The sequence below is a fragment of the Psammomys obesus genome, unplaced genomic scaffold (genome assembly GCF_907164565.1).
Source record: "Psammomys obesus unplaced genomic scaffold, mPsaObe1.curated_primary_1811, whole genome shotgun sequence".
NCBI classification, from domain to species: Eukaryota; Metazoa; Chordata; class Mammalia; order Rodentia; family Muridae; genus Psammomys; species Psammomys obesus.
Window position 1 is genome coordinate 592,097 of NW_026594462.1, and position 27,099 is coordinate 619,195.

The following is a 27,099-nucleotide window of genomic DNA, read 5'->3' on the forward strand; positions in this document are numbered from 1 at the left end:
AAGAGAGAATGTTTGTTATGTCCTTCTGAAATATCCTTTCTCACAACTCTGCTAAATATATGTAGTGCTTAAGACTGTCCTCACTCGTCCATAAAAACTTTAATTTGAATTATGTGTCATTTTTAAGCACAGGTCTTTCTCCGTCATATATGAGTGATTAACTACAATTTTAAATCTCATGCTTTATGCAAAAACTGAAAATTTACATTTTCTGAAATTGAGCTGTGATTCATTGTCAAATTTCCTCCCTGAGTAGCCGTCTTCTGTACTGGAAATATGAATGTTGACAGGAAATGAAAAGCCATGGAGTTAGGTTCTTTTGACAAACAACAATTTAGATATGTAATATATAGATAGATATATTTCATCATACACACATGCCTTTTGAAGTAAAAACACTGAAACATATGAGAGAATAATTATTTTGGATGCATTCAAGGTAAAAATAGAGGGGCTGGTAGGTTAGTTTAGAGCATGGTCATTGGTGGTATTCTGATGATGATAATCACAGTCAGGAAAGAAGGCCAATTTAGGTGGGACAAATATGTATCTCCGAGGAAAGCATTGATTGACTTAAGCTGTTGTCTAATAAATATCATGAATTTCTACTATGCAGTATGATTTTTTTCTTGACTTCTGATGTGGAGACTGGTATACTTTTGATTTTTTTTTTCTGGAGCTCTAGTAACTAAATGGATAAAGAACTGCTTTTATTTATATTTCTTCACTTTATAGCCCAATTGTAGCCCCCTCTGTTGTCTCCTCCTGGTCTCACCATTCCTCCCCCTTTTCCCTATCTTCCTCCCTTAGATCATAGAATGGTGGAGCCCTCCTCCCCTACCATCTGACCTAGCCTGTGAAATCTCATTAGGACTGCCTGGATCCTCTTCCTCTATGGCCTGCCAAGGCCTCCCCACCGAGGCAAAGTGATCAAAGAGTGGGCAATGTAATCCATGTTAGAGACAATCCCTTCTTTCCTTACTAGGGAACCCACATGGAGACAGAGATACCTATGGGCTACATCTGAGCAATGTGTCTATGTCCTCTTCATGCATAGTCTTGGTTGGTGCATCAGTCTCTGCAGGCACACCTGGGACCAGATTTGTTGGCTTTGCTGGCCTCCCTGTGTAACACTTTGGACATCAATATGTCTCCTTTTCAGAAAATTGGGAATAACACTACCCCAATACCTAGCTATACCACTCATGGGCATATACTGGAAATATGTTCTACCATACACAAGGACATTTGCTCAACTATGTTCATTACAACTTTAGCTGTAATAGCCAGAATCTGAGAACAACCTAGATGTACTTCAACTGAAGAATGGATAAAGAAATTGTAGTATATTTACGCAATGGAATACCACTCAGCTATTAAAAACAAGGAAATTATTAAAATTGCAGACAAATGGATGGAACTAGAAAAGATTACTTTGAGTGAGGTAATCCAGAGCCAGAGAGACATGCAGAACCAGACTTATAAGTGGATAATAGGCATATAATATAGGATAACCATACTAAAATATAACAAGAAAAAAATAGATCTAAAGAACCTAAATAAAAAGGAGGACCTTAGAGAGGATGCTTAATTCTCATTCAGAAGGGAAAACAGAATAGACACTGGATTTGGCTGAAAAAGGGAACAGATGAGGAGCCTACCACAGAGTCCTCTATAAGACTCGACCCAGCAGGGGCTCAAAGCAGATGCTGAGAGTCATAGCCAAACTCTGGGTAGAGCACTCTAGGTCTTATGGAAGAGTTGGAGAATGGAAGGACTGAGATGGAACAGGAGCTCACAAGGAAAACTACTTTTAATGCAGTGAAAGTGTCATGAAGCACGTGAAAGAAGAAAAAGAAATTTGGAAAGGAGAATGATTAAAAATTTATTATGAGGGCTTAAAATTTTATGTAGTATCAGGTGTTAATGAAATTTGGTATCATAAGAGCATGTTATCTTTTGTAGTTAGTGTCTCTATTGCTTTTGCAAAACACTGTGATTAAAAGTAATTCATTGAGGAAAGAAATTATTTATGATTACAGTTTACACTTCATCATGAAGGGAAGTTATGGCAAGAACTCATGGCACAAACCTTAAGATAAGACTTGAAGCAAAAGGCAAGTAGGGACAATGCTAAGTGGATTGCTCAGCATGTCTTTGTATAGAATCCATGATCACATGCCCAAAGGTGGCATCACCAATAATTAATCAAGAAAATACTATAAAAACTTGCCCACAATCCAATATTACTGAGGCATTTCTCAGTCTATGTTCATCTCAGATTGTTCTGACTTGTGTCAATTTAGTACCAAATCTAACCAGAATGGTATCCTTTATACCATGTCTTTTTACTGGTTTCTTCCGTTTAGTCCTTTCTTTATTGCTTTTTGCTGCTTAGTTATATTTTCTTCATTTCAACCCAGTTTTTGAGTTTTTCCTCTGTCAGGATGCTGTCTGGACTGGCCCTCACTGACTGGAAATCCTTCTAAATCCCTGACATTATTGAAAATCAACTGTTGTTACCCAGTTTCCTTTTGGGAGATCTGACAATGATGTGAGCCCACATTCTAAGATGCTTAAGAAACATTTGAAAAGTTGAGCCCTCATTAATCAAACCACAACTCTCCCAGACTGAAACATATTTAATATATTAATTTTTCTTTGGGTCTTATTAGTACTAGTGTCCTACTAATGTCTGACTGAATGACTCTAAGGAGATTGTTCTCAGACAAAAGTACACATGGGATTTAAAAGAAAGGACCAAAAGCATGTTATTACTCGGGTTGCTGAGCTTGTCTGAATCCACAGGAACAGGAAGAAAAAAGTTGGTAGAGACCCCAGTAGGGATTTAACAATAATCCTATGCTGTTGCCATTCCACTTTGTAGTTGTCTTGCTGCAGAAAATTCTTGTGCCAGTTTATCAGGCAGGGCACTTTGATCACTTTTCTCTAGTACTGTGGATTTTGGATAAAGGAACCTTCATGACAGGCGATCAAAAGGATAATGCAGATGTATGGCCTGTGTAGTGGATAGAAGAATCCATCAACGTAATATATCTTTATTAAGGAACAATAGCTTGAGTCATCTTTCCAGTAGATATCTTGGAAAAACACCAATGTGCTTCATGAGAGAGTCACTTGCCACTGACAGGGAATCCTGGTTGTAGACCCCTCCATCTTCACCCCCTAGTCTCACCTTCCATCCCTCATCTCCTCCCATTACCCTCCCTAAGTCCACTGATAAAGGAAGTCTTTCTCTCCTTCCATCTGACCCTAGTCTCATCAGGACTGGATGCATTGTCTTACTTGGTGGCCTAGTAAGGCTGCTCTTCCTCAGGGGGAGGTGATCAAAGAGCCAGCCACTGAATTCATGTCAGAGACAGCCCCTGTTACCCTTACTAGAGAACACACTTGGACACTGAGCTGCCATGGGCTACATCTGTGCAGGGGGTCTATGTCCTCTGCATGCATGGTCCTTGGTTGGAGTATCAGTCTCAGAAAAGACCCCTGTGCCCAGATTTTTTTTTTTTTGTTTTATTGGTCTCCTTGTAGAGCTCCTGTCCTCTCCATGTCTTTCATCTCCCTCTTCTTCCATAAGATTCCCTGCACTTTGCCCAAAGTTTGGCTATGAGTCTCAGCATCTGCTTTAATACCCTGCAGGGTAGAGTCTTTCAAAGGAGCTCTCTGGTAGGGTCCTGTCCTGTTCCCTGGTTTCTTCCTCTTCTGATGTCCATCCTGTTTGCCTTTCTGAATGAGGATTGATCATCTCACCCAGGGTCCTCCTTCTTGCTTAGCTTCTTTAGTTGTACAGATTTTAGTATTTTTATCCTATATTATATGTCTAATATCTACTTAGAAGTGAGTATATACTGTGTGTCTTTCTACTTCTGGGATATTTCATTCAGGATAACCTTTTCTAGTTCCTACCATTTGCCTGCAAATTTCATGATTTCCTTGTTTTTAGTTACTGAGGACAAACACATGCCAGAACCAAGCCACACAATTCACAATTGGAGGGAGCCTTTGTAAGAAGAAGGAAGCCACTAATACTATAGTTTTAATAGTGTTCTTACTCTTTGATTTTATTATTGATCCATATTGACATGCAGTGATTCTTACATCAGTTCTCTCTCTTACCATCAAGCATCTCTTCTTTGTGTTCGAAGTGTTCCTGATAGTAATTCAATTAATACTAAATGAACCAAGGTAATGATAATTGCACTATTATACTTCCAAACGTTTGAAGATTTATTTTAATTTTTATTTATTTATTTATTTTTGATGATGGTTGTGTTATACAAAGAGCTTCAAAGGCAGAAAATTAAAAGAAACTTTCAAGATATCAATCATGGGAGACCACGTTCGTATTCTTCACACATGAAACCACCAAAATACATACATCTCAAGTGTTTGAGATAATTTTCAACCTTCTGAATGTCAAGAGCTAGGCAGAAGATCAATTTATAAAGAGCAAAAAATCTTGAATCTTTGTTGCCTGACTGTAACATTGCAAGCTCTGTATAAACAGGGTATTCTCCAATTTCTTCAAGTCCATGTTTAACCTAATGAGAAATGGATGGTTAGTTGTATTATTACTGTTTTATTTGATTGTTCTCTTTACTTGTAAGTATGATTTATATTAATAAAATGTCAACAATATTTTCTTCCTCCAGAGTCATGAATTTTCTTGCACCTAAGCCCAGGTGCTCACCTACAAACTACAGACAAGATTCAAGTATACATTTTCATAGATGAAATTCAATCTGGATAAAGTATATTATTTTGTGACAAGTTACACAGAGGACCAGGAAACTGACACTACAGCACTGGCTTGTGCTTGGAAAAGGTCAGATATTAACACTTTTTTCACTTGAGATGCACAGAGGCCAGGAACGGTAGTTGTAACATAGTTGGGAAAAATTCACTTCTTCAGGAAAGGTACTGTCCCAGTGATTGTGAGGAATAGCTATGTCCCTTAGTGGCCAGGCTGCATACAAGACTGAACACATACAATTTTGTTCTTGCAGTGAGTTGTGTCAAAATTTATGATTCACCACAGGTGCCACATCATTCAAGAAGAAGAAAAAAAAAGAAATGTAAGAATATGTCTCACCCTCTTGGCAATCCCCACGATGCGATCCAAAAGGATTTGGCTTTTTATCTTAATGTAGTCGACTCTTAAAAGGGTAGGAAATTGGGCTGATGTCATATTCTGGAGTTCCATCTCCATGTAGATCAGAGGGTCTTTCCATGCATGCAGTATACTTAGTAGCATTCTCACAAAGTTTGGCAACTTTGAAACAATAAGAAATAAGATAAGCAGGAGCAAGATTTGGTTTAAGTCAGTGAAGTAGAACTAAAATATTTATTCATTATTCTTATGGGATGTAGAATACTTCTGAAGATGTAATTATGCACAGTCATTGAACTTCAACCATTCTCCTATATTTTCTTAAGTGATTCAATGTGTTAAATAGTGACTACTTTTTCTAATGCACCATCATGCTGCTTTTATCGTATTTTAATTTGGAAAGTGTACCATTTGATATTCCTATGTAAGGCCTTGTCTATATGGTTTTATCACTTGTTGATGAGAATTAAAAATTTTGCTGTTTAAAAAAAAAACTTTGTTGCTATTCAGTAGATGCCAATGGGATCTGATTCAGAAAATCAATTCTCACTAATGTTAAGGTTAAGTGGTGCAAGCATTTTGACTTAGATTCATCACTCCACTTTGATTATTCACAGTTTTACTTATTTAAAGTTATTAGGTTATTTTGGAATACAAGAAGAAAGATTTCATAAAGAAAACATGGCATTTAGAAATGAGCAATCCTCATTCTGCTTCCCTCCATGCCCTTGCAGCCATCTTTCAGCAGGAGCAGGAGAAGACTAATGGAAGATGTGGCCTTCATTATGAGCATCATGGGAATCTCACTGTAGTTTGACCTCCCTGTATGTGTTCAACGCAAGGATCATACACATAGCTCATATTTGATTTAAAATACTTGATATGTTTGATACCCTTTAGCTACTCCAGTGGCAACAAAAATAAATAGTGGAGAAGTCCAGTGGCTGATGCAAAGGAAAAGTTATAAAGATATGAAGGGAAGAAACAGTAAAAATGGTGATGGATCCTGGGAGCATTTTGGCATATCGTGAATAGTGAGTGCTTGAGTTGGAAGAAAAGATTTCACCACTTACTGTGCATGCCTCTGGTAAGAGTTTTGCATTAACCTAAAATAATCTTCAATTTACTTTTTTTATTTAGTGCAATAATATTACATTCTGTCGTGACAGTGGAGTGAAGTTAATACAGTAATTTGTGAAGTATCTGCTGATGTTTCAACAAATTCCATGGCTTCCTCTTCTTCACTTCTCTTGTTACTTCAATATGACTTTTAGATCAAATCGGTTCAAAATAAGTTATGGCTAGGAATCAGATAGTATACATTGTAAGAATTATAAATTATAGGTGCCATTGTAAGTTGATCCTACCTTCACACTTAAGAGCATAGTTTCATCCCAAGGGACATTATATGGTATTTCTGAGCCTATTGGTCATATGTAGTAAATAAAATTGTATTTGACTTCTAAATGGATAATTTATAGCAATGCTGGGTAAGTAAATAAAATATTTTTCATTGTTCATCAACTATAGAAGATGATTTTTTCATTACTTGCTTTTTTTAGATTTTGCAGAAGGAATGAGTACTACATCTATTATAATGCTTATAAGCTACAGAATGACAAACCTATCTACTGCTTAAGTTGTTTAGGATAAAACCATAAGTTAAAGACTCACTGTGGTCTGTCTGGCTTCTTCTTTTGTTTTTGGTGGATTGAGGGAAGAAGTGTGGCAGCTGGTGAAATTCCTGAGAACCAATTCTTTATTTCTGTTAAGTTCTATTGCCTGTAGAAGTTGAAATAGAAATAAAATTACTTGTAATTAATAATATAGCAAAAGAATCCCATGACCAGAATATGAATGCTTTAATAGATATGTAATTTTAAAGTGATTGTTGTAGAAACTCAAATTTAAGGAGTGACATAATTTTAATCTACTTTTCCTCATGAGTTCTATAATCTCATATTGTTTTTCATATAAGTTTTTGCTTGTGAACAGTTTCCTCTCTTACTACTTATTATCTTGTCTGCATACCCACACCAAAATTAAATGTTTTGAAGTAAAATCTTAAAAAAAAAAAAAAACCACTAAGACTCATAACCAAATTTTCGGAGAGTTCAGGGAATCATATGAAAGAAGGAGGAGTTAGTATGACAAGGAAAGGATAGGAGCTCCACAAGGAACAAATATATCTGGGCACAGGGGTCTTTTCTGAGACTGACACTCCACCAAGGACCATGTATGTATATAACCTAGAACCTTTGCTCAGATGAAGCTCGTGGTAGCTCAATAACCAATCGGTTTGCCATAGTAAGGGGAACAAGGACTATCTCTGACAGGAACTCAATGTGAGGCTCTTTGACCTCCCTACCCCCCAAGAGAGGAAGAGTCCTGCTAGGCCACAGAGGAGGACTTTGCAGCCAGTCCTGAAGATACCTGATAAAACAGGGTCAGATGAAAGGGGAGGAGGTCCAACCTATCAGTGGACTTGGAAAGGGGCAGGGAGGAGATGAGGGAGGGAGGGTGAGATTGGGAAGGAATGAGGGAGTGGGATACAGCCAGGATACAGAGTTAATAAAATGTAACTAATAATAAAAATAAATAAATAAATAAGTTTGAAAAAAAAAACAGTAAGATTTTTAAATATAATTTTCTTCTAAGATTTGAACCAAAGTCATAGTGCATACCCATCTATCTTTAAGTTCTCTTGTTTCCTGTGGCTCAAAGCTGATATATTTACTTAAACTAGGCATTGCAAAAGTTGAGCCTTCTTTCTAGCAACACTGAATATATACAAATATACCATTCAAGTTAATCATAAATTCTCAATGAAATTGAATTACACATGACAAAATTAATAATCAAATCTGGGCATCTTAAAAAAGGGACAAACAAAGAAGAATTTAAAATACAAAATATCAATATGTGTTTATTTACAAACATAATATTTAAACATATTTGTGTAACTATGTTATTTAATATGTCTATTATTTAAAATTAATAGATATTTTGTGAAACTTCAATAGATCACTAAGAATATTGGGAATTTTAAAACTTAACAACCTAAATAAAGAAGGAAAAGAAGCACATAAGTCAAGAGGATAACATGAGTACAGATTTACTGAAAATCCGGGAACACATTTTATAGTTGCACTTTGTTATATTAAGACATTACTTAATTGTTTTCTTTTTTCACAGTGATTCACTTAGAATTGATAGCATACAACTATCAAGCAGAAAGAACCTACTCCAACTGCTAAACCTGTTCTTTTATTGAACAAGATCAAGTAAAAGAAATCTTATGTATTTCCTAGCATTTGGGAGCACTGAAAGACACAATTTGTCTCCCATTCTAATACCTGACACAAAGACAGTTTAGGTTAGCCCTATTCAATCTGTGGACTTCATTACAATAAAATTCTTTCCTCTTTGATATATCCTAAAAGCATGCTCAATGAAGAATACCAAAGAAACTGTTTTCCAATGAGCATGATCAGGACAGCAAAGTTATTCCCCTATGGCAATTTTTAAAAGTTTAAGTCACAGAATATTTACATTTATGCTTATTTTTTTCATTTTTATTTATTTTTATTTATTACAGTCCATTCACTTTTTATCCCAGCTGCAACCCCCTCCATCCTTCCTTCCCAATACCAGCCTCCCTCCTTCATCATCTCCCATTCCCTTTCCCAAGTCCACAGATAGGGGAGGTCTTCCTCCCCTTTCATTTGATGCTAGCCTGTCAGATCTCATTGAGACTGGCTGCACTGTCTTCCTCTGTGGGCTGGTAACACTGCTCTTTCCTCAGGAGTAAGTGATCAAAGAGCCAACCACTGAGTTCTTACCAGAGACAACTCTTGTTACCCTTATTAGGGAACCCAGTTGGACACTGAGCTGCCATGGGCTACATCTGTGCAGGGACTCTATGCATTGTCATTGGCTGGAGTATCAGTCTCAGAAAAGACCCATAGGCCCAGATTTTTTTGGTTCTGTTGCTGTCCTTGTGGAGATCCTGTCATCTACAGGTTTTTCTATCTCCCCTTTTTTTCATAAGATTCTGCACACTCTGCCCAAAGTTTGGCTATGAGTCTCAGCACCTGCTTCAATACCCTGCTGGTTAGAGTCTTTCATAGGACCTCTGTGGAAGGCTTGTGTATACTTACACATACATTTTTTAGTAAAATAAATTGAGAGAAAATTTTGAGATATCTCTGCATTCATTACAAAGCTGAGGTTCCCTAAAATGACTTACTCATTTGCACAATTCCTGGCTGATCTTTATTTTACCTGTGGAAGTGTCCTATTGGAAATTAAGCTCACAATGCTGTCTCATCTAAGCAGCTGGACAGTGAAATCACTAGCAGAAAGGCTTCTTTTGAAAAAAGCTGGAAGTAAAGGAGGTACTTACAAATTGAGCAAAAGCTTTCGATGAGGAGGCGCCGGACACCTGGAAGAAGAAAAGGTGAACAAATGAAAAGCTCATCAATAAAAATAAGCATGAGGGGGCAAGATGGCGGCGCTGGGAGGACTCTCATTCTGACCAGCTGCACAGCAGGATCGGCACAGTGACCAGCAATCAGAACTCGCAGCCATAAAACACAGTGATTGTGTTTCCCAGGTGAGAGGATACCCCACAGTGGAGGATTCAATCAGCTTTTAACTCACCCGGCTAAACCGCGGAAGAGATCCCTGTTCCACCAGACGCTTGGTCACCAGCCCAGAGCCACACGCCAGTGTGTTCTGTTCACGGTCCCAGGCTGAACTGTGTGCACCACAACATCAGAGACTGCAATTTCCAGTCGAGAGATAACCCCACGGTGCAGGAAACGATTGGGACCGACCTTAGGTCACCCAGACATCCCCTGGAAAAGACTCGGGTTCTGCGGACGCCCTAGAAGCCAGCCCAGAGCCAGAGCCAGGGAACTCAGGCTCCTGCACAGAGCCCTGCCTGCGCACCTAATTCGCTGCCCCAGATAGAACTGTGGGCCCCAGGGCACCAGAGACTGAGTTTCACTGTTGGGTGCAAACCCACAGGGAGGAAATTGGCTGGTCTGATCTCAGAGCACTCAGCCAACACCCCCACCCTGAAAAGGTCTCTGGTAAATTTTCCAGTTTAGGCAGATGCCCAGACACCCAAAGGACAAAAAAGCAGAGCCAAATGCCTTTGTGCCTGTGGGTTCTACTCGCTATCCCAGACAGAACGGCGGTCCCCAAAGCAAAGACTGGGTGTCCCTGTCAGGAGGAAACCCAACAACAGGGGGATCATCAAGACTAACACTCAGGACACACAGCACCAAAAGACTTTCTGGATTCATGCAGACTCTAGGCTCTAGCCTTCTACTGCAGGCAGGAGTGCTGTGCTCACCTGCCATTATTGAGTACCCCTAGGGCACTGGGGCACACAGCTGCATCCTCAGACCTACAAAAGCCAGAGAGCCATTACACAGCCCTCTGATAATGTGCCAAGGATCAACCAGTTATCCCTAGCTAGACTGACAAAACTGTGGAAATCTCTGGTCCTTCAAGAAGGCTGCACCCAAAAATTACACCTTAAGAGCAACAGCTGCTGCTGCTCAATAAATTCAGAGCAAGAATCCCAGCAGCAGGGCAGCCAGCACCAGGACCTCTCCTGAGGAGAGGAGAGCCTTCCTGAATACCACAGTTACCATACAGGTCCATACACCTGAAGTGAACTGTGACAATTCCTGAGAAGCACCACTATTCAGTTGACCATACCCAAAAAGCAGAGGAGAACTTCAGAACCCCACCAAGTGGAATCTCCCCACCCTAGGATTCAGCAGGCACTAGAAATTAACAGACAACACCTGAGACAGAGAGATGGGTAGAGGCCATCAAAAAAGTACAACCAACAAAAGGCAAAACAACATTGCATCCCCAGAACACAGTTATCCAGGGGCAAGTAGCCCTGGACACACTAACATAAATGAAATTCAAGACGATGACCTAACATCCATGCTAATGAAGAGGTTAATGGAGGAAGTAAAGAAAATGCATAAAGAATTAGGGGAAGATAAAATAAAACAGATTATGGTCATCCGTAAAGAAATACAGGAAGATGCAGCCAAACAGTCTGTGTTACTGAAAGAAATAAAAGAAACAGAGGAACACTCAAACAAACAGCTGAAGGAATTTAAGGAAAAACAGGAAAATACAGTCAGACAGGTAAAGGAAATCAACAAAACAGTTCAAGATCTGAAGATAGAATTGGAAGAATTAAAGAAAACACAAATGGAGAAAATCAAGGAGAGGGAGAACCTAAGGAAATACAGAGGTAAGCATAACCAACAGACTACAAGACATGGAAAAAAGAATCTCAGGTGTGGAAGATACAATGGAAGAAATCGATGTATCCGTCAAAGAAAATAATAAATCTAAAAAATTCCTGACACAAACCATCCAAGAAATCCAAGACAACAGAAAAAGACAAAACCTAAGAATAATAGGAATAGAGGAAAAAGATTACCTCCTCCAAGGCCCAGAAAATATTTTCAACAAAATCATTGAAGAAAATTTCCCCAACTTAAAGGGGAAGCCTATGAGAATACAAAAGGCCTACAGAACACCTAATAAATTAGACCAGAAAAGAAAATCCTTCCGTCACATAATAATCAAAACAGTAAGTATACAGAATAAAAAAAAAAAATACTAAAAGCTGCAAGGGAAAAAGGCCAAGTAACGTATAATGGCAAACCCATCAGAATCACAACTGACTTCTCAAGAGAAACTATGAAAGCCTGAAGAGCCTGGATGGATATCATGCAGAGCCTAAGAGAACACAGATGTCAGCCTAGGCTACTGTACCCAGCAAAATTCTCAGTCCTTATGGACAGAGAAAACAAGATATTCAACGACAAAAAAAAAAAAAAAAAAATTCAACAATACCTACACACAAATCCAGCATTGCAGAAGATACTAGAAGGAAAAATACAACCTAAGAAAACTAACTACTTTCAAGAAATCATAAGAAATAAATAACCTCACTACACTAAAACAAAAGTAGCCAAACACACAAACACACTGCCATGGCCAACATCAATATCAAAGTATCTAACACTGGTCATTAATCTCCCTCGACATCAATGGACTCAATTCTCCAATAAAAAGACACAGACTAAGAGAATGGATGTGTAAACAAGACCCAACAAACTGTTGCATACAAGAAACACATTTAAGTCACAAAGATAGACATTACCTGAGAGTAAAGGGCTGGAAGATGGTTTTCCAAGCAAATGGAACCAAGAAGCAAGCAGGAGTAGCCATCCTAATATCTAATAAAGTAGATTTCCAACCAAAATCAATCAAAAGAGATAGAGAAGGACACTTCATACTCATCAAAAGAAAAATCCACCAGGAAGATATCACAATCCTGAACATCTATGCCCCAAATGCAAGGGCAACCACATTTGTAAAAGAAACTTTAATAAAACTTAAATCACACATAGACCCCCACACAATAATAGTGGGAGACTTCAACACCCCACTCTCAACAAAGGACAGGTCAACAAAACAGAAATTAAACAAAGAAACAATAACTCTGACAGAGGTCATGAATCAAATGGACCTCACAGACATCTACAGAACCTTTCACTCAAATTCAAAAGAATTTACCTTCTTCTCAGCACCTCATGAAACCTTCTCTAAAATAGACCATATATTTGGTCACAAAGCAAGCCTAAACAGATACAAGAAGTTTTAAATAATCCCTTGTATCCTATCTGATCACCATAGACTAAAACTGGACCTCAATGACAAAAATACCAAAAGGCCTACAAACACATGGAAACTGAACAACTTACTTCTAAATGACAGCTGGGTCAGAGAAGAAATAAAGAAAGAAATTAAAGACTTCTTGGAATTCAATAAAAATGAAGGCACAACATACCCAAACTTATGGGGCACAATTAAAGCAGTGCTAAGAGGAAAGTTCATAGCACTAAGTGCCTTCAAAAAGAAATTTGAAACATCTCATGCAAGCTACTTAATGGCTCACTTAAGAGCCCTAGAAAAAAAAAAGAAGCAGACACACCAAAGAGGAATAGACAGCTGGAAATAATCAAACTCAGGGCTGAAATCAATAAATTAGAAACAAATAAAACAATTCAAGGAATCAATAAAACCAAGAGCTGGTTCTTTGAGAAAATCAACAAGATAGACAAACCCTTAGCCAAACTAACTAAAAGGCAAAGAGAAACTATCCAAATCAACAAAATCCGAAACGAAAAGGGGGATATAACCACAGACACTGAAGAAATCCAAACAATAATTAGGTCTTACTTCCAAAGTCTATATGACACAAAATTAGAAAATCCAAATGAAATGGACAATTTTCTTGACCCATTCTACATGCCAAAGCTGAATCAAGACCAGGTAAACCAATTAAATAGTCCTATATCCCCTAAGGAAATAGAAGCTGTCATCAAAAGTCTACCATGCAAAAAAAAAAAAAAAAAAAAAAAAAACAAAAACAAAAACCCAGGGCCAGATGGTTTCAGCGCCAAGTTCTACCAGACCTTCAAAGAAGAGCTAATACCAATACTCTTCAAACTATTCCACAAAATAGAAACAGAAGGAGCACTATAAAACTCATTCTATGAAGCCACCTTGGTACCTAAACTTCACAAAGACCCACAAAGAAAGAGAATTTCAGGCCAATCTCCCTCATGAACATTGATGCTAAAATACTCAATAAAATGCTTGCAAACTGAATCCAAGAACACATCAAAGATATCATCCACGACGACCAAGTAGGCTTCATCCCAGGCATGCAGGGGTGGTTCAATATACAGAAATTCATCAATGTGATCCAACACATAAAAAAACTGAAGGAGAAAAACCACATGATCATCTCCATAGATGCTGAAAAGACATTTGAGAAAATCCAACATCCATTCATGTTTAAAGTATTGGAGAGATGAGAGATACAAGGTACATACCTGAACATAGTAAAGGAGATATACAGTAAGCCTATAGCCAACATCAAACTCAATGGAGAGAAACTTAAATCATTCCCACTGAAATCAGGGACAAGGCAAGGCTGTCCACTCTCTCCATATCTTTTCAAGATTGTTCTTGAAGTCCTAGCTAGAGCAATAAGACAATTGAAGGATATCAAGTGAATACAAATTGGAAAAGAAGAAGTCAAAGTATCACTATTTGCAGATGTTATGATAGTATACCTGAGTGACCCCAAAAACTCTACCAAGGAACTCCTACAGCTAATTAACACCTTCAGCAAAGTGGCTGGATACAAAATTAACTCAAAAAAAATCAGTAGCCTTCCTGTATACAAAGGACAAAAAGGCCAAGAAAGAAATTAGGGAAACAGTACCCTTCAAAACAGCCACAAAGGACATAAAGTACCTTGGTGTGAACCTAACCAAGCAAGTCAAAGACTTGTATGAAAAAAATTTCCAGTCTCTGAAGAAATTATTTGAAGAAGATTTCAGAAGATGGAAAGATCCCCCATGCTCATGGCTTGGCAGGATTAATATAATAAAAATAGCCATCTTACCAAAAGCAATCTACAGATTCAATGCAATTCCCATCAAATTACCAACACAATTCTTTACAGACAATGAAAGAAAAATTCTCACCTTCATATGAAACAACAAGAAACCCAGAATTGCTAAAACAATTCTCTATAGTAAAAGATCTTCAGGAGGTATCTCCATCCCTGATCTCAAGCTGTACTACAGAGCAACAATACTAAAAGCTGCATGGTACTGGCATAGAAACAGAATGGTAGATCAATGGAATCGAATAGAAGACCCTGACATAAATCCACACACTATGTATACCTGATTTTTGACAAAGATGTCAAATTCATTCAATGGAAAAAAGACAGCATCTTCAACAAATGGTGCTGGTCTGACTGGATGTCTACATGTAAAAAAATGAAGATAGATCCATAGTTATCACCCTGCATGAAACTGAAGACCAAGTGGATCAAAGACCTCAACATAAAACCCGACACATTAAATAGGTTATAAAAAAAAAAGTGGGGAAGAGCCTTGAACTCACTGGCACAAGACACAACTTCCAGAACACAATACCAACAGCAAAGGCTCTAAGAGCAACAATCAATAAATGGGACCTCATGAAACGGAAAAGCTTCTGTAAGGAAAGGATACTGTCCTCAGAACAAAACGACAGCCTACCAATTGGGAAAAGATCTTCACCAATCCTATATCTGACAGAGGGCTAATATCTAGTATATATAAAGAACTAAAGAAGTTAAACAGCAAAAAATCAAGTAATCCAATTAAAAAATGGGGTACAGAGCTAAACAGAGAATTCTCTGCAGAGGACTATTGAATGGCAGAGAAACATTTAAAGAAATGCTCAACCTCATTAGCCATGAGGGAAATGCAAATCAAAAGGACCCTAAGATTTCACCTTACACCCATCAGAATGGCTAAGATCAAAAACTCAAGAGACAACACATGCTGGAGAGGTTGTGGGGAAAGGGGAACCCTCCTCTACTGCTGTTGGGAATGTAAACTTGTACAACCACTCTGGAAATCAATCTGGCGCATTCTCAGACAACTAGGAATAGCGCTTCCTCAAGATACAGCTATACCACTACTAGGCATATATCCAAAAGATTCTCAAGTACAGAATAAGGACATTTGCTCAACCATGTTAGTAGCAGCCTTATTTGTAATAGCCAGAAGCTGGAAACAGCCCAGATGCCGCTCAACTGAAGAAAGGATGCACAGATTATGGTACATCTACACAATGGAATATTACTCAGCAATAAAAAACAAAGAAATCATGAAATTTGCAGATAAATGGTGGTATCTGGAAAAGATCATCCTGAGTGAGCTATTACACAAGCAGAAAGATGCACACGGTATATACTCTCTCATATAAACATATAATATAGGATAAACCTACTAAAATCTGTACACCTAAAGAAACTAATCAAGAGGGAGGACTCTTGCTAAAATGCTCAATTCCTATCCAGAAAGGCAAAGAGGCTGTACATCAGAATAAGGAGAAAAGAGGGAACAAGTCAGAAGCCTGACACAAAGGACCTCTGAAAAGCTCTGCCCTGTAGACTATCAATGTAGATACTGAGACTTATGGGCAACCTTTGGGCAGAGTGCAGGGAATCTTAGGAAAGAAGTGGGAAATAGTAAGATCTGGAAAGGACAGGAACTCCATAAGGAGAGCAACAGAAGCAAAAAATCTGAGCACAGGGGTCTTTCCTGAGACTGCTATTCCAACCAAGGACTATACGTGGAGATAACCTAAGACCCCTGAACAGATGTAGCCCATGGTAGTTCAGTATCCAAGTGGGTTCCATTGTGTAAGACCCCTGAACAGATGTAGCCCATGGTAGTTCAGTATCCAAGTTGGTTCCATTGTAATAGGAACAGGGACTGTCTCTGACATGAACTGATTGGCCTGCTCTTTAATTTCCTCCCCCTGAGGGGGAAGCAGCATTACCAGGCCACAGAAGAAGACACTGCAGCCACTCCTGATGAGACCTAATTGACTAGGATCAGAAGGAAGGAAAAGAATTCCTCCCCTATCAGTGGACTTGGGGAGGGGCATGCAGGTAAAGGGTGGAGGAAGGGAGGGATTGGGGTGGGAGGAAGGAGGGAACCCCGGGGGAGATACAAAGTGAGTAAAGTGTAATTAATAAAGAAAAAAATAAGCATGAGCCTTTTAGGGGACCCTCTGTAGTAGGCTCCCATCATGTTTCCTCTCTTCCACTGCTTCTGGTGTCTATCCTGCTTGCCATTCTGAGTGAGATTTAAACATTCTTCTTAAGGTCCTCCTTATTGTTTAGCTTCTTTAGGTCTGTAGCTTTTAGTATGGCTATTCTATAGAATAGGGCTAATATCTGCTTATACGTGAGTGTATACCATGGGTGCCTTTCTGTTTCTCAGTCATTCAGGGTTATCTTTTCTAGTTCCATAAATTGCCTGCATACTTATTGTTTTCCTTGTTTTTAATAGCTAGGTAGAAAGGCTCTGCCTAACAGGGAATTGAAGCAGATGCTAAAACTGACAGCCAACCTTTGGGCAGAGCACAAGGAGTCTTATGGAAGAAGGAAGGATAGAAGGACATGGAGAGGACAGGAGCCCACAAAGAGACCAACAAAGTCCAAGGGGTCCAGCAGAGACTGTTGCACCAACCAAGGACTATGCATAGAGAGAACGTAGACCTCCTGCTCAGATGTAGCAGATTAGCAGCTCAGTCTCCATGTGGGTGCCTGAGTAAGGGGAGCAAGGGGAGTAAGGAGAGCAAGTTCTGGCATGAACTCAGTTGCCTGCTCTTTGATCACTTGCCCCTGGAGATGATACTTTGCCAGCCTACAGAGGAATTGGGTTCAGAAAGTCATGATGAGACTTGATAAGCTATGGGCAGATGGCAATAGTGAAGAACACCCCCTTTCTGCAGACTAGGAGAAGGAGATAGAGTAAATATACACTTAATGCTGTTGTAGACATACTTCTTATAGGATGTCCACTGTGGCACTCAAGTTTTATCTCTTTTCTCCTCCCTGATTCTGATTTATCTTGACCACAAAACATGTAATTATCAGGAAGAGAGCTTGTTTGTCCAGCCCTCCTATTATCTAAGCATTACATACAGGTATGCATTGGAATAGCTTAAACAATGTTTTCAAACATTAATGGTTTCTGAAAATCTGTTATTTTAATTTTTTTGTACTGTCGTGAGTCTACTGCAGTTTAATTTAGTTCTATTCCATTCACTGTGCACATCTTTATTAAATAAGTCATTTGTTGTAAATGACTTAATTAATTATTGCCCTGTCCCCCTTGCTCCGCTTTACAAAGGTTGGTGCCTTATTTGATATGTGAAGTTGTCTTACCTAAAATTTGACTCATGATGATGTCTATTAAACTATATGGCGCTGCCAGAACTCATCCACATTCATTGTTGAAAGATGCCTGAAGCCACGGAGGTACTTACAAATTTCCTGAATGTATCTTTAGACATGACATTGATGTGTTCAGACAGTATGATGACGTCATCAAAAAGGTCTACGGTGACCATTTCACTAAAGCTACATCCGGTGCTTTTCGTGGGTGCAGAGGCCACATTCTCCCACAGGAAGAGGTTTGACACCAACAACATGTGCAGTGCCCCTGGTAATGAGAGACAAAACTATGTTAGGATCCATCCATCCATCTGAGGTAATCAACACTATCTCTGCCAGTTTCTGCCACTGTACTGTTTGATTTTGTGTTTTCAGGGTAGGAAATAACTGTATTGGATGACGGTGATAAATTAATTCCTTGTACACATTTGTACGAATATATAGTTTTAGAGATTGGAACTTTTCTAAATTTTATTTTGCTATCAGAAAAGACTTTAAAAAATTTCAAACATTTTCAGTTTAAAATAATTTTTTTTTGCGTACTTCTTAAGTCACTGAGTATAGAAAATTTATTTTTTTTAATCTAATATTTTGAAATTTTATCTTGTTTCTTAATGGTCAGATTCTGCAACGCATTGGTTCTGACTGAATGTGCAATATTTGTATTTTGGCAATGACAGCACACTTTAACTGCTGAGGGACATCTAGGTTGTTTCCAGATTCTGGCTATTACAACTAAAGCTGCAATGAACATAGTTGAGCAAATGTCCTTGTTGTACATTATAGCATATTTCCAATATATGCCCAGGAGTGGTGGTATAGCTAGGTCTTGGGGTGATGTTATTCCCAATTTTCTGTAAAAGAGCCATATTGAATTCCAAAGTGGTACACAGGGAGGCCAGCAAAGCCAACAAATCTGGTCCCAGGTGTGCCTGCAGACACTGATGCACCAACCAAGACCATGCATGAAGAGGACCTAGACACCTTGCTCAGATGTAGCCCTTGCTCAGAATGTGAAATGTTTACATATTGACAATGACAGCACGCTTTAACTGTTCCTTGTATCCTCATGATTCATAGGATTAAACTAATGGATTAAACTAATTGGTGCCTAGTAGTGAAAATGAGGAGAATAATGTCATAAGAAGAGTAGCATATGCTGGCTTTGATAGCTCACAGTAATAAAGCCATGTGTCACTGTTTCATGCAAAGAATTCAAACTGATTTTTCAATAAATTTTAGTTTTGTAATAACAGTATGGGTAGAGACCATGCAGTTGTTGTATTTTCAAACTGAACTAGTGAAAGAGTTGACCAGGTTTAGATGATTCTCCCTAAGGAGAGGTAGGTGAGTCAGCATCACTGTAAACTTCATTGCACGTGAACATGTCCTACGCAAGCAAGCTATCTTGAGCATATGGATGTTAGACCATATCCATGATGCAGAATTCAGTATCTACTGAAATTCCCGGATTGTAAAGCACAAACCTTACCTTTGATCGCATGAGCACACAAGCACAGAAGCCCTAGCAATCATTTTATTTCCATTTGTTGCTCTGAAACAACCATCTTTAAATTTTTAAGCATGGTCCTTGTTGAATTCTTCATTAATTTACTGATTCAACACACGAATAATAACAGTAGTCATAAGATATAGACAGTTACATTCTCAACAAAAATGAAGCAATAAACACAAAAATGTTTAAACAATGTTTTAATTATTTGGCTCTGTCACTAATAGAACTTCTGAAATTAAAACAACAAAAAAAACCAACAACAACAAAAAGATTTGCAGAAATTTAAGTACTCTGCAAACTTTCATGACTCCAGACGTGTGTCTTAGCCTAAAAAGCAAGGCAAAGCCTGGCAATTTAAATCTGAAGGACACTGAACAAATGATATGTTTTGTTTTGTGTATGTGGCCTTTTTATTTTGTTTGGGTATTTATTGTATTTATTGGCTCTTGTTTGTTTGTTTGGATTTTCATTTTGGGAGAGAAACAATCTGAAGTTGAATGACTAGAGAGTTTAGGAATATCTAGGAAGAGTCAGGGAAGGAGACAAAACACAATCAAAATAAATTGTCTACAAAATCCTTAGTTAACAAAGGAACAAAATAAAATTAAAATAAGAAAAGCTAAACAGACTTCCCCTCTCAGTGGACTTGGGAGGGGGCATGCATGCAGAGGGGGGAGGAAGGGAGGGATTGGGATGGGAGAGAGGAGAGAACCAAATGGAGCGATACAAAGTGAATAAAGTGTAATTAATAAAGAATTAACAAAAGAAAGGCTAAACAGATTTAAAACATAGTAAAATATGTAACTAACTAAGAACATTTGACCATAAAACCAAATCACTATTATATAATTTATAATGTAAATGCTTATTTTTAACAAATATGATTTCTGACTTTATTTTTCTGATATAAAAATGTGTATGCATACATATATGTTCATACATATGCATACGTAGGCATGTATATATTTGCTAGTCGATTTTCATCTGAGGAATTTTCATAGTCTAAGAGTAGTAAGTAATGCACACAAATATCTTTGTTCTTCCTTTTATAAAATTTATGGATATCATTAATTATATTTTCTTACCAATGTCACCTATAGAGCTTTAGAAAATCAACTGTGCTTTGCACCATGATTGCAGTGTCATTCAGTTTATTGCAGATTAGTTGATAGTATAAGACACACATCCACTATCACTGTCTAACTTAGACTTTCTCTTTAGTTACCTATTGTTTTGATGTTTATAAATAAACATATAGAATTACTACTAACTGCAAAACCATACACTAGAATGTAAGTATACTAGAATGATTTATGGCCTGCCACTATTACTTATATTTTCTTTATTTAAAATTTATTTATTTTTATTAATTACAGTTTATTCACTTTGTATCCCCCATAAGGCCCTCCCTCCACCCCTCCCAATCCCACCCTCCCTCCCTCTTCTTCATGCATGCCCCTCCCCAAGTCCACTGATAGGGGAGGTCTTCCTCTCTTTCCTTCTGATCTTAGTCTATCAGATCACATCAGGAATGGCTGCATTGTCATCTTCTGTGACCTGGTAAGGCTGCTCCCCCCTCAGGGGGAGGTGATCAAAAAGCAGGCCAATCAGATTATGTCAGAGGCAGTCCTTCTTCCCATTACTATGTAACCCACTTGGACACTAAGCTGCCATGGACTACATCTGTGCAGGGGTTCTAGGTTATTTCCATACCAGGTACTTGGTTGGAATATAAGTCTCTGGGAAGACCCCTGTGCTCAAATTCTCTGGTTCTGTTGCTCTCCTTGTGGGGTTCCCCATCCTCTCCAGATCTTACTCTTTCCCACTCCTTACGTAAGATTCCCTGCATGTTGCCCAACAGTTGGCCATAAGACTCAACATCTGCTTTGACAGTCTGCAGGGCAGAGCTTTCAGAGGCCTTCTGTGGGAGGTTCCTAGGTTATATTTTCAACTATACATGGTTTTAATAAAACATGCAAAATCCTTGATTCACAATAACTGTTGGGAAAATGGTATATGAAAAACATTTTTCCTTATTCTTATTCTTATTATTTACAATTTATTCACTTTGTTTCTCAGCTGTAGCCCCCTCCCTCATCTCCTCCCTGTCCTCTTCCTTCCCTTTACCCCCATGTTCTCCCCTATATTAACTGTAAGAATATATATTAAATTTCTTAGGTGTTCACTCCATATTTGCTACAATACTGTTTCAAAACAGTTATACAAATCTTACCCAAAAGGCTAAATTAAATATTTCTATTAGGTTTTAAAGACTTATTTATAAATACTGGACTTTCTGAGCATAAAGAACAACTGAGATGAGGCTCCTTCCAGAGCAGCAAAATTTCTTAGCCATTTATTGAAGGCTGCATCATCAAATAGCAGAGATGGTAAAGGAGGACAGTGAAGATACTTAGGCAGCATGATCTTACTGCTCTCCATTAATGAACATATCACTGGGAGACAATGGAGAAACAGTGTTAATACATTCTAAACCCAAGATGTAAGCCCAGAAATGTAGCACAGCTTCCTTCATTTAAAAACTATTGGCCAAAGGATTCTTTCAAAACAAGAGTAATGTTTTGAAGTCAAATAATCAAATAGGAAAACTCATGTACATGCCTGAAGAAACAACAAAAACAACAAACAACTTGCACAGATGTAGCCCATGGCAGTTTAGTGTCCAAGTGGGTTACATAGTAATGGGAAGAAAGACTGCCTCTGACATAATCTAATTGGCCTGCTCTTTGATCACCTCCCCCTGAGGGGGGAGCAGCCTTACCAGGCCACAGAAGATGACAATGCAGCCACTCCTGATGAGATCTGATAGACTAAGATCAGAGGGAAGGGGAGGAGGACCTCCCTATCAGTGGACTTGGGGAGGGGTATGCATGAAGAAGGGGAAGGGAAGGTGGGATTGGGAGGGGAGGAGGGAAGGGCTTATGGGGAGACACAAAGTGAATAAAGTATAATTAATAAAAGTTTAAAGAAGAATTACTTAAAAAAAACATTTCTTTCTTCATTCTGAAGTTGCTACAATTTGAAGAAATTGACACTTGTGTTCCCAGTAAATTACCACTTCTTAATTTCTTCAACATTGATCTCTAAGCTTTATACTTTATTCTTCTGAAACCTGTCATGGCCAATGAATATTTTTAAACACCTGTATTTTCTAACCAATTAAATAACAATATTCTATCTCCTTTCTCTTAAGTGTGACAGTGTATGTGTTTGTATTTTTTTCCCTATGTGTACAAGTGTATATATAAGTCAGAGAACAACATCAGGAGTTATTAGTTAAATACCAAATTCATTTATATTTTATATTTTGGGGGTGAAAACTCTCACTGGCATGAAACTTGCTAAATAGTTCAGTTTGGCTGGCCAGCCCAAGAACCCACCTGCCTCTCCTATGCCTGCATGGAGACTATGATTCTGGTTTACTACATTTGACTCCCATTTCCCCATTTCTTCCGTTAATTCAAGTAAGAAAAAAATGCTAATTACTTATTGTCACTTAACATAAAGAGAAAAGGTTCTCGCTTTTGCAGACCATTGTGAACTGTCTAAAATTACCTTGTAAATACTCTTCCTAGATTTCATTTTTTTTCTAATCTGATGTTGTATTACTCGAAAAAATACAAATGTCTGTTAACACAAGGTACACAAGACGGGGTTCCAGCAGAAGAATTCTAAAAGTCTTAGAGAAACAACATGTGTTCAGATCTACTCAGAAGAGCATCACGGAGAAGTACTTACAGAAATATCTGTGAGTCAGTGATAGCTGCATCTCAGAACAGTTCCACCACAATAAGTGGACTACTGGAGAATGCTGCTGCGCTGGAGTCCTGATCTCTTTGTACTTTTTACCCCCTATATACTGTGGAAAATTGCCCTAAGGCCACTCACAGATGTAACAGGAAGGAAATAAGTTATCAAACCATAGATATTTGCCGATGACCTTCATCAGATAATGTCAACAGCATCATCGATATTATCATGCTAAAGCCAAGTTGACTTTATGGTCCACCATGGTCCTCTCAGACCATGTGCAAATTGCTGATCTTTGTCACATCTCTGCTTCCCCCAACTCTTGCATCATTCTGTAACCTTTTGTACCTTTCCCACCTCGGGAGGCAGTGAAGATAGATGCATGACTTTTTCCTGAACGTTGGACGACCATGTCACAGCATTATTAAATTAATTACACAAGGAAAGAAGAGTAATTTGTGTGTCTAATTGGAACCCTTAAAAGGTAGATTTTCTTCTGCTCATATTAGGATGCAAATTGCTGGTCCCCTCCTTTAGATTGGCCTTTAATCAAATCACAAAGTTAAAGCTGACTGCCAGAACTATTGTACCAGAAGGATATGGGTAGACATGTCTTGCCATGATATAAGAATTGGACCACTCTTCCAAAAAGAAAATCTGGGCCTACACTTTATAATGTATCTATAGTTAACAATTATTCTTCATGAGGGCTTGTATTTGATTTAGCTCATGCCTTGCTATAGCCCCACCAGGCGTGCTAGGTGTAGCTCACATACGTTTCCCACAGACAGTTCTCTACTTCTGGCTCTTAGCTGTCCCTTTTTAAAGTAGCTGTACAACTGAAGTAAGTATTTTCTGGTAGGGCCTCGGACTGGATGAACAACCTCTTCATAGACAAAATTCTGGGACAGCAAAGGCTGTTTAACATTTCTTTATCCTCAGGCAAAAGTCTTCCATTGAACACTGTGTAGCTGATGTCCTGCTGAACACTCTTGTGAAATATCCCTGTGTTCAGGACAGAATTGTAAGCAATGCACTCTTTGAGGAAAGGCTCACTGTCCACACATAGGACAAACTCAGCTTTGTTCATCTTCACTTCTCTGTACTTATCCATTCACGGTTGCTTGTAGTCCATAGGATTTGGAGTTGAGAATGTATCTCTGATTAGATTACACTTAGGACAGTTTAGGTGGTTGTTGTATCCTTTTTTTAAAGTTACCACTAAGACTCATAACCAAACCTTGGCAGAGTGCAGAGAATCATATGAAAGAAGAGGAGTTAGTATGATATGGAAAGGATAGGAGCTCTACAAGGACCAAATATATCCGGGCACAGGGTCTTTTCTGAGACTGACACTCAACCAAGGACCATCTATGGATATAACATAGAACTTCTTCTCGGATGTGGCCCGTGGTAGCTCAATAACCAAGTAGTTTTCCAAAGTAAGGGGAACAAGGACTATTTCTAACAGGATCTCAAGGGCAGGCTCTCTGACCTCCCCCCAGGGAAGGAGCAGTCCTGTTAGGCAACAGAGGAGGACTTTGCAGCCAGCCTTGAAGATACCTGATAAAACAGGGTCAAATAAAAGGGGAGGAGATCCTCCTCTATCAGTGTACTTGGAAAGGGGCAAGGAGGAGACCAGGGAGGGAGTTGGGAAGGGGGAGGGAATGAGGGAGCGGGATACAGCTGGGACACAGAGTTAACAAATTGTAACTAAAAAGAAAACTAAAATTAAAAAAAAATAAAGTTACCATTAGTGTATATACTGTATCCTAAGTAATTTTTAAATAATTCATACTGTAGAATTTCATTTTCCATAAATGTGATGATTCCAGGCTTCATTTTGTATAATAGAAGAAGTGATATCTATATGTGTATATAAATATGTATGTATGTATGTATGTATGTATAAGTGTACTTGTCCTTTTTGTCTAAGGAATTTTCATATAATTTAAATTTAAATAAAATTTAAATATACCATTTTTATCTATTTTATAAAATTTACAGCTGTCACTAATTATGTTTCCTTACCAGTGTTACCTATAGATCATAGGTAGCAGAAGACTGTTAATATCGTAGTATCATTCAGTTTACCCCAGATTGGCAAAGACTGTAATACACACATTGTCTCCTTTAAACTTCAGCACCAAATCTTTTGAAAGTTGATTCTAGTAGGCAAAATCACAAGACCAAGGAAACAAAAGCTATGTTTTCCCCTCTTCTCTTTGGAATTGTAAAAATTCAAACACATTGACTATTGTCTTTCCAATAAATTACTATTTCTTTTAAACTACTCTTTCATTTATTATTATTATTAATTACAATTTAACCACTTTGTAACCAAGGGTTACATTTGTCCCCTTCCTCATTTCCTCCAGGTACCACTCTCCCTCCGTTGCTCCCTGACCTATATCTCTCCTCTAATACAGTAGGTCCTCCCTCCCTACTATCTGACCCTAACCTATCAGGTCTCATCAAACTTTCTGGATCCTCTTTGTCTGTGGCCTACTAAGGCCACCTCACCAGGATCAGGTGATCAAAGAGAAGTCCACTGAGTTCATGCCAGAGACTGCCCCTGCTCCCCTTATTAGAGCACCCCCAAAATCTCCAAAACAATCCTGTACGACAACAGATCATCTGGAAGTATCTCAATCCCTGATCTCAAGCTGTAGTATAGAGCAACAATAATAAAAACTGCATGGTACTGGCATAGAAACAAAATGGAAGATCAATGGAATCAAATAGAAGACCCAGAAATACACCCACACACCTATGGATACTTGATTTTTCACAATGAAGCCAAAAGCATATAATGGAAAAAAGACAGCATCTTCAACAAATGGTGCTGGTCTAAGTGGATGTCTACATGTAAAAAATGAAAATAGATCCATGCTTATCACCCTGCACAAAACTAAAGTCCAAGTGGATTAAATACCACAAAATAAAACCAGAGCACTAACTTTGTGCAAAGAAAAAAAGGAAGAGAGCTTTGACCTCACTGGCACAAGAGACAACTTCCTAAAGGGAACACCAACAGCACTGTCTCTAAGAACAGCAATCAATAAATGGGACCTTCTGAAACTGAAAAGCTTCTGTAAAGCAAAGGACATTGTCAACAAAACAAACAACAGCCTACTGACTAGGAAAAAATCTTCAACAACCCTATATCTAACAGAGGCCTAATATTGAGGATGGATATATATATATATATATATATATATATATATATATATATATATATATATATATATATATATCCTCAAGAAATGAGATACCAACAAACCAAATAATGCAATTAAATATGGGTACAGAGATAAACAGAGACTTCTTGACCAAGGAAAATAGAATGGCAGAGAAACACTTAAAGAAATGCTCAACATCCTTAGTCATCAGGGAAATGCAAATCAAAATGATTCTAAGATTCCACTTTACACCAATCAGAATGGCTAAGATCAAAATCTCAAGTGACAGAACATGCTGGAGAGGATATGGAGAAAGGGGAACCCTCCTCCAAAGCTTATGGGAATGTAAACTTGCACAACTACTTTTGAAATCAAAGTAGGGTGGTGAAAGAGCCAGCCACTGAGTTCATGTCAGAGACAATCCTTTTTCTGCTTACTAGGGTACCCACTTGGCGACTGAACTGCCATGGGCTACATCTGAGCAGGAGTTCTAGGTAATATCCATTAATGGTCCTTGGTTGGAGTATCAGTCTCAGAAAAGACCCCTGCACCAAGATATTTCGGATCTGTTGATCTCCTTGTGGAGCTCCTCCTCATTTCATGTCTTACTATCTCCCACTTCTTT

At 38.3% G+C, this 27,099-nt stretch overlaps 1 protein-coding gene across 1 annotated transcript; it reads right to left on the minus strand.

Annotated features, from left to right (window-relative positions):
- Positions 1-4,346: 4,346 nt before the first annotated feature.
- Positions 4,347-18,262, minus strand: LOC129685552 (prolactin-7B1-like). The gene is made up of 5 exons (XM_055619070.1): positions 18,076-18,262; positions 9,487-9,575; positions 6,806-6,913; positions 5,114-5,293; positions 4,347-4,562 (listed from the first exon to the last, which is right to left on the minus strand). Exons 1-5 carry the CDS (start codon positions 18,260-18,262, stop codon positions 4,347-4,349), a joined length of 780 nt encoding a protein of 259 aa, XP_055475045.1.
- Positions 18,263-27,099: the final 8,837 nt, after the last annotated feature.

Excerpts from the sequence above, each read along its gene's own strand:
- LOC129685552 (XM_055619070.1), bottom strand. The coding sequence starts at position 18,262 with ATGTTGTTGGTGTCAAACCTCTTCCTGTGGGAGAATGTGGCCTCTGCA. Across the intron at positions 6,914-9,486 it reads CAAAAGAAGCCTTTCTGCTA|GCAATAGAACTTAACAGAAA; the intron begins GTGATTTCACTG and ends CAACTTCTACAG. Across the intron at positions 5,294-6,805 it reads AAGAAGCCAGACAGACCACA|TTGCCAAACTTTGTGAGAAT; the intron begins GTGAGTCTTTAA and ends ATTGTTTCAAAG.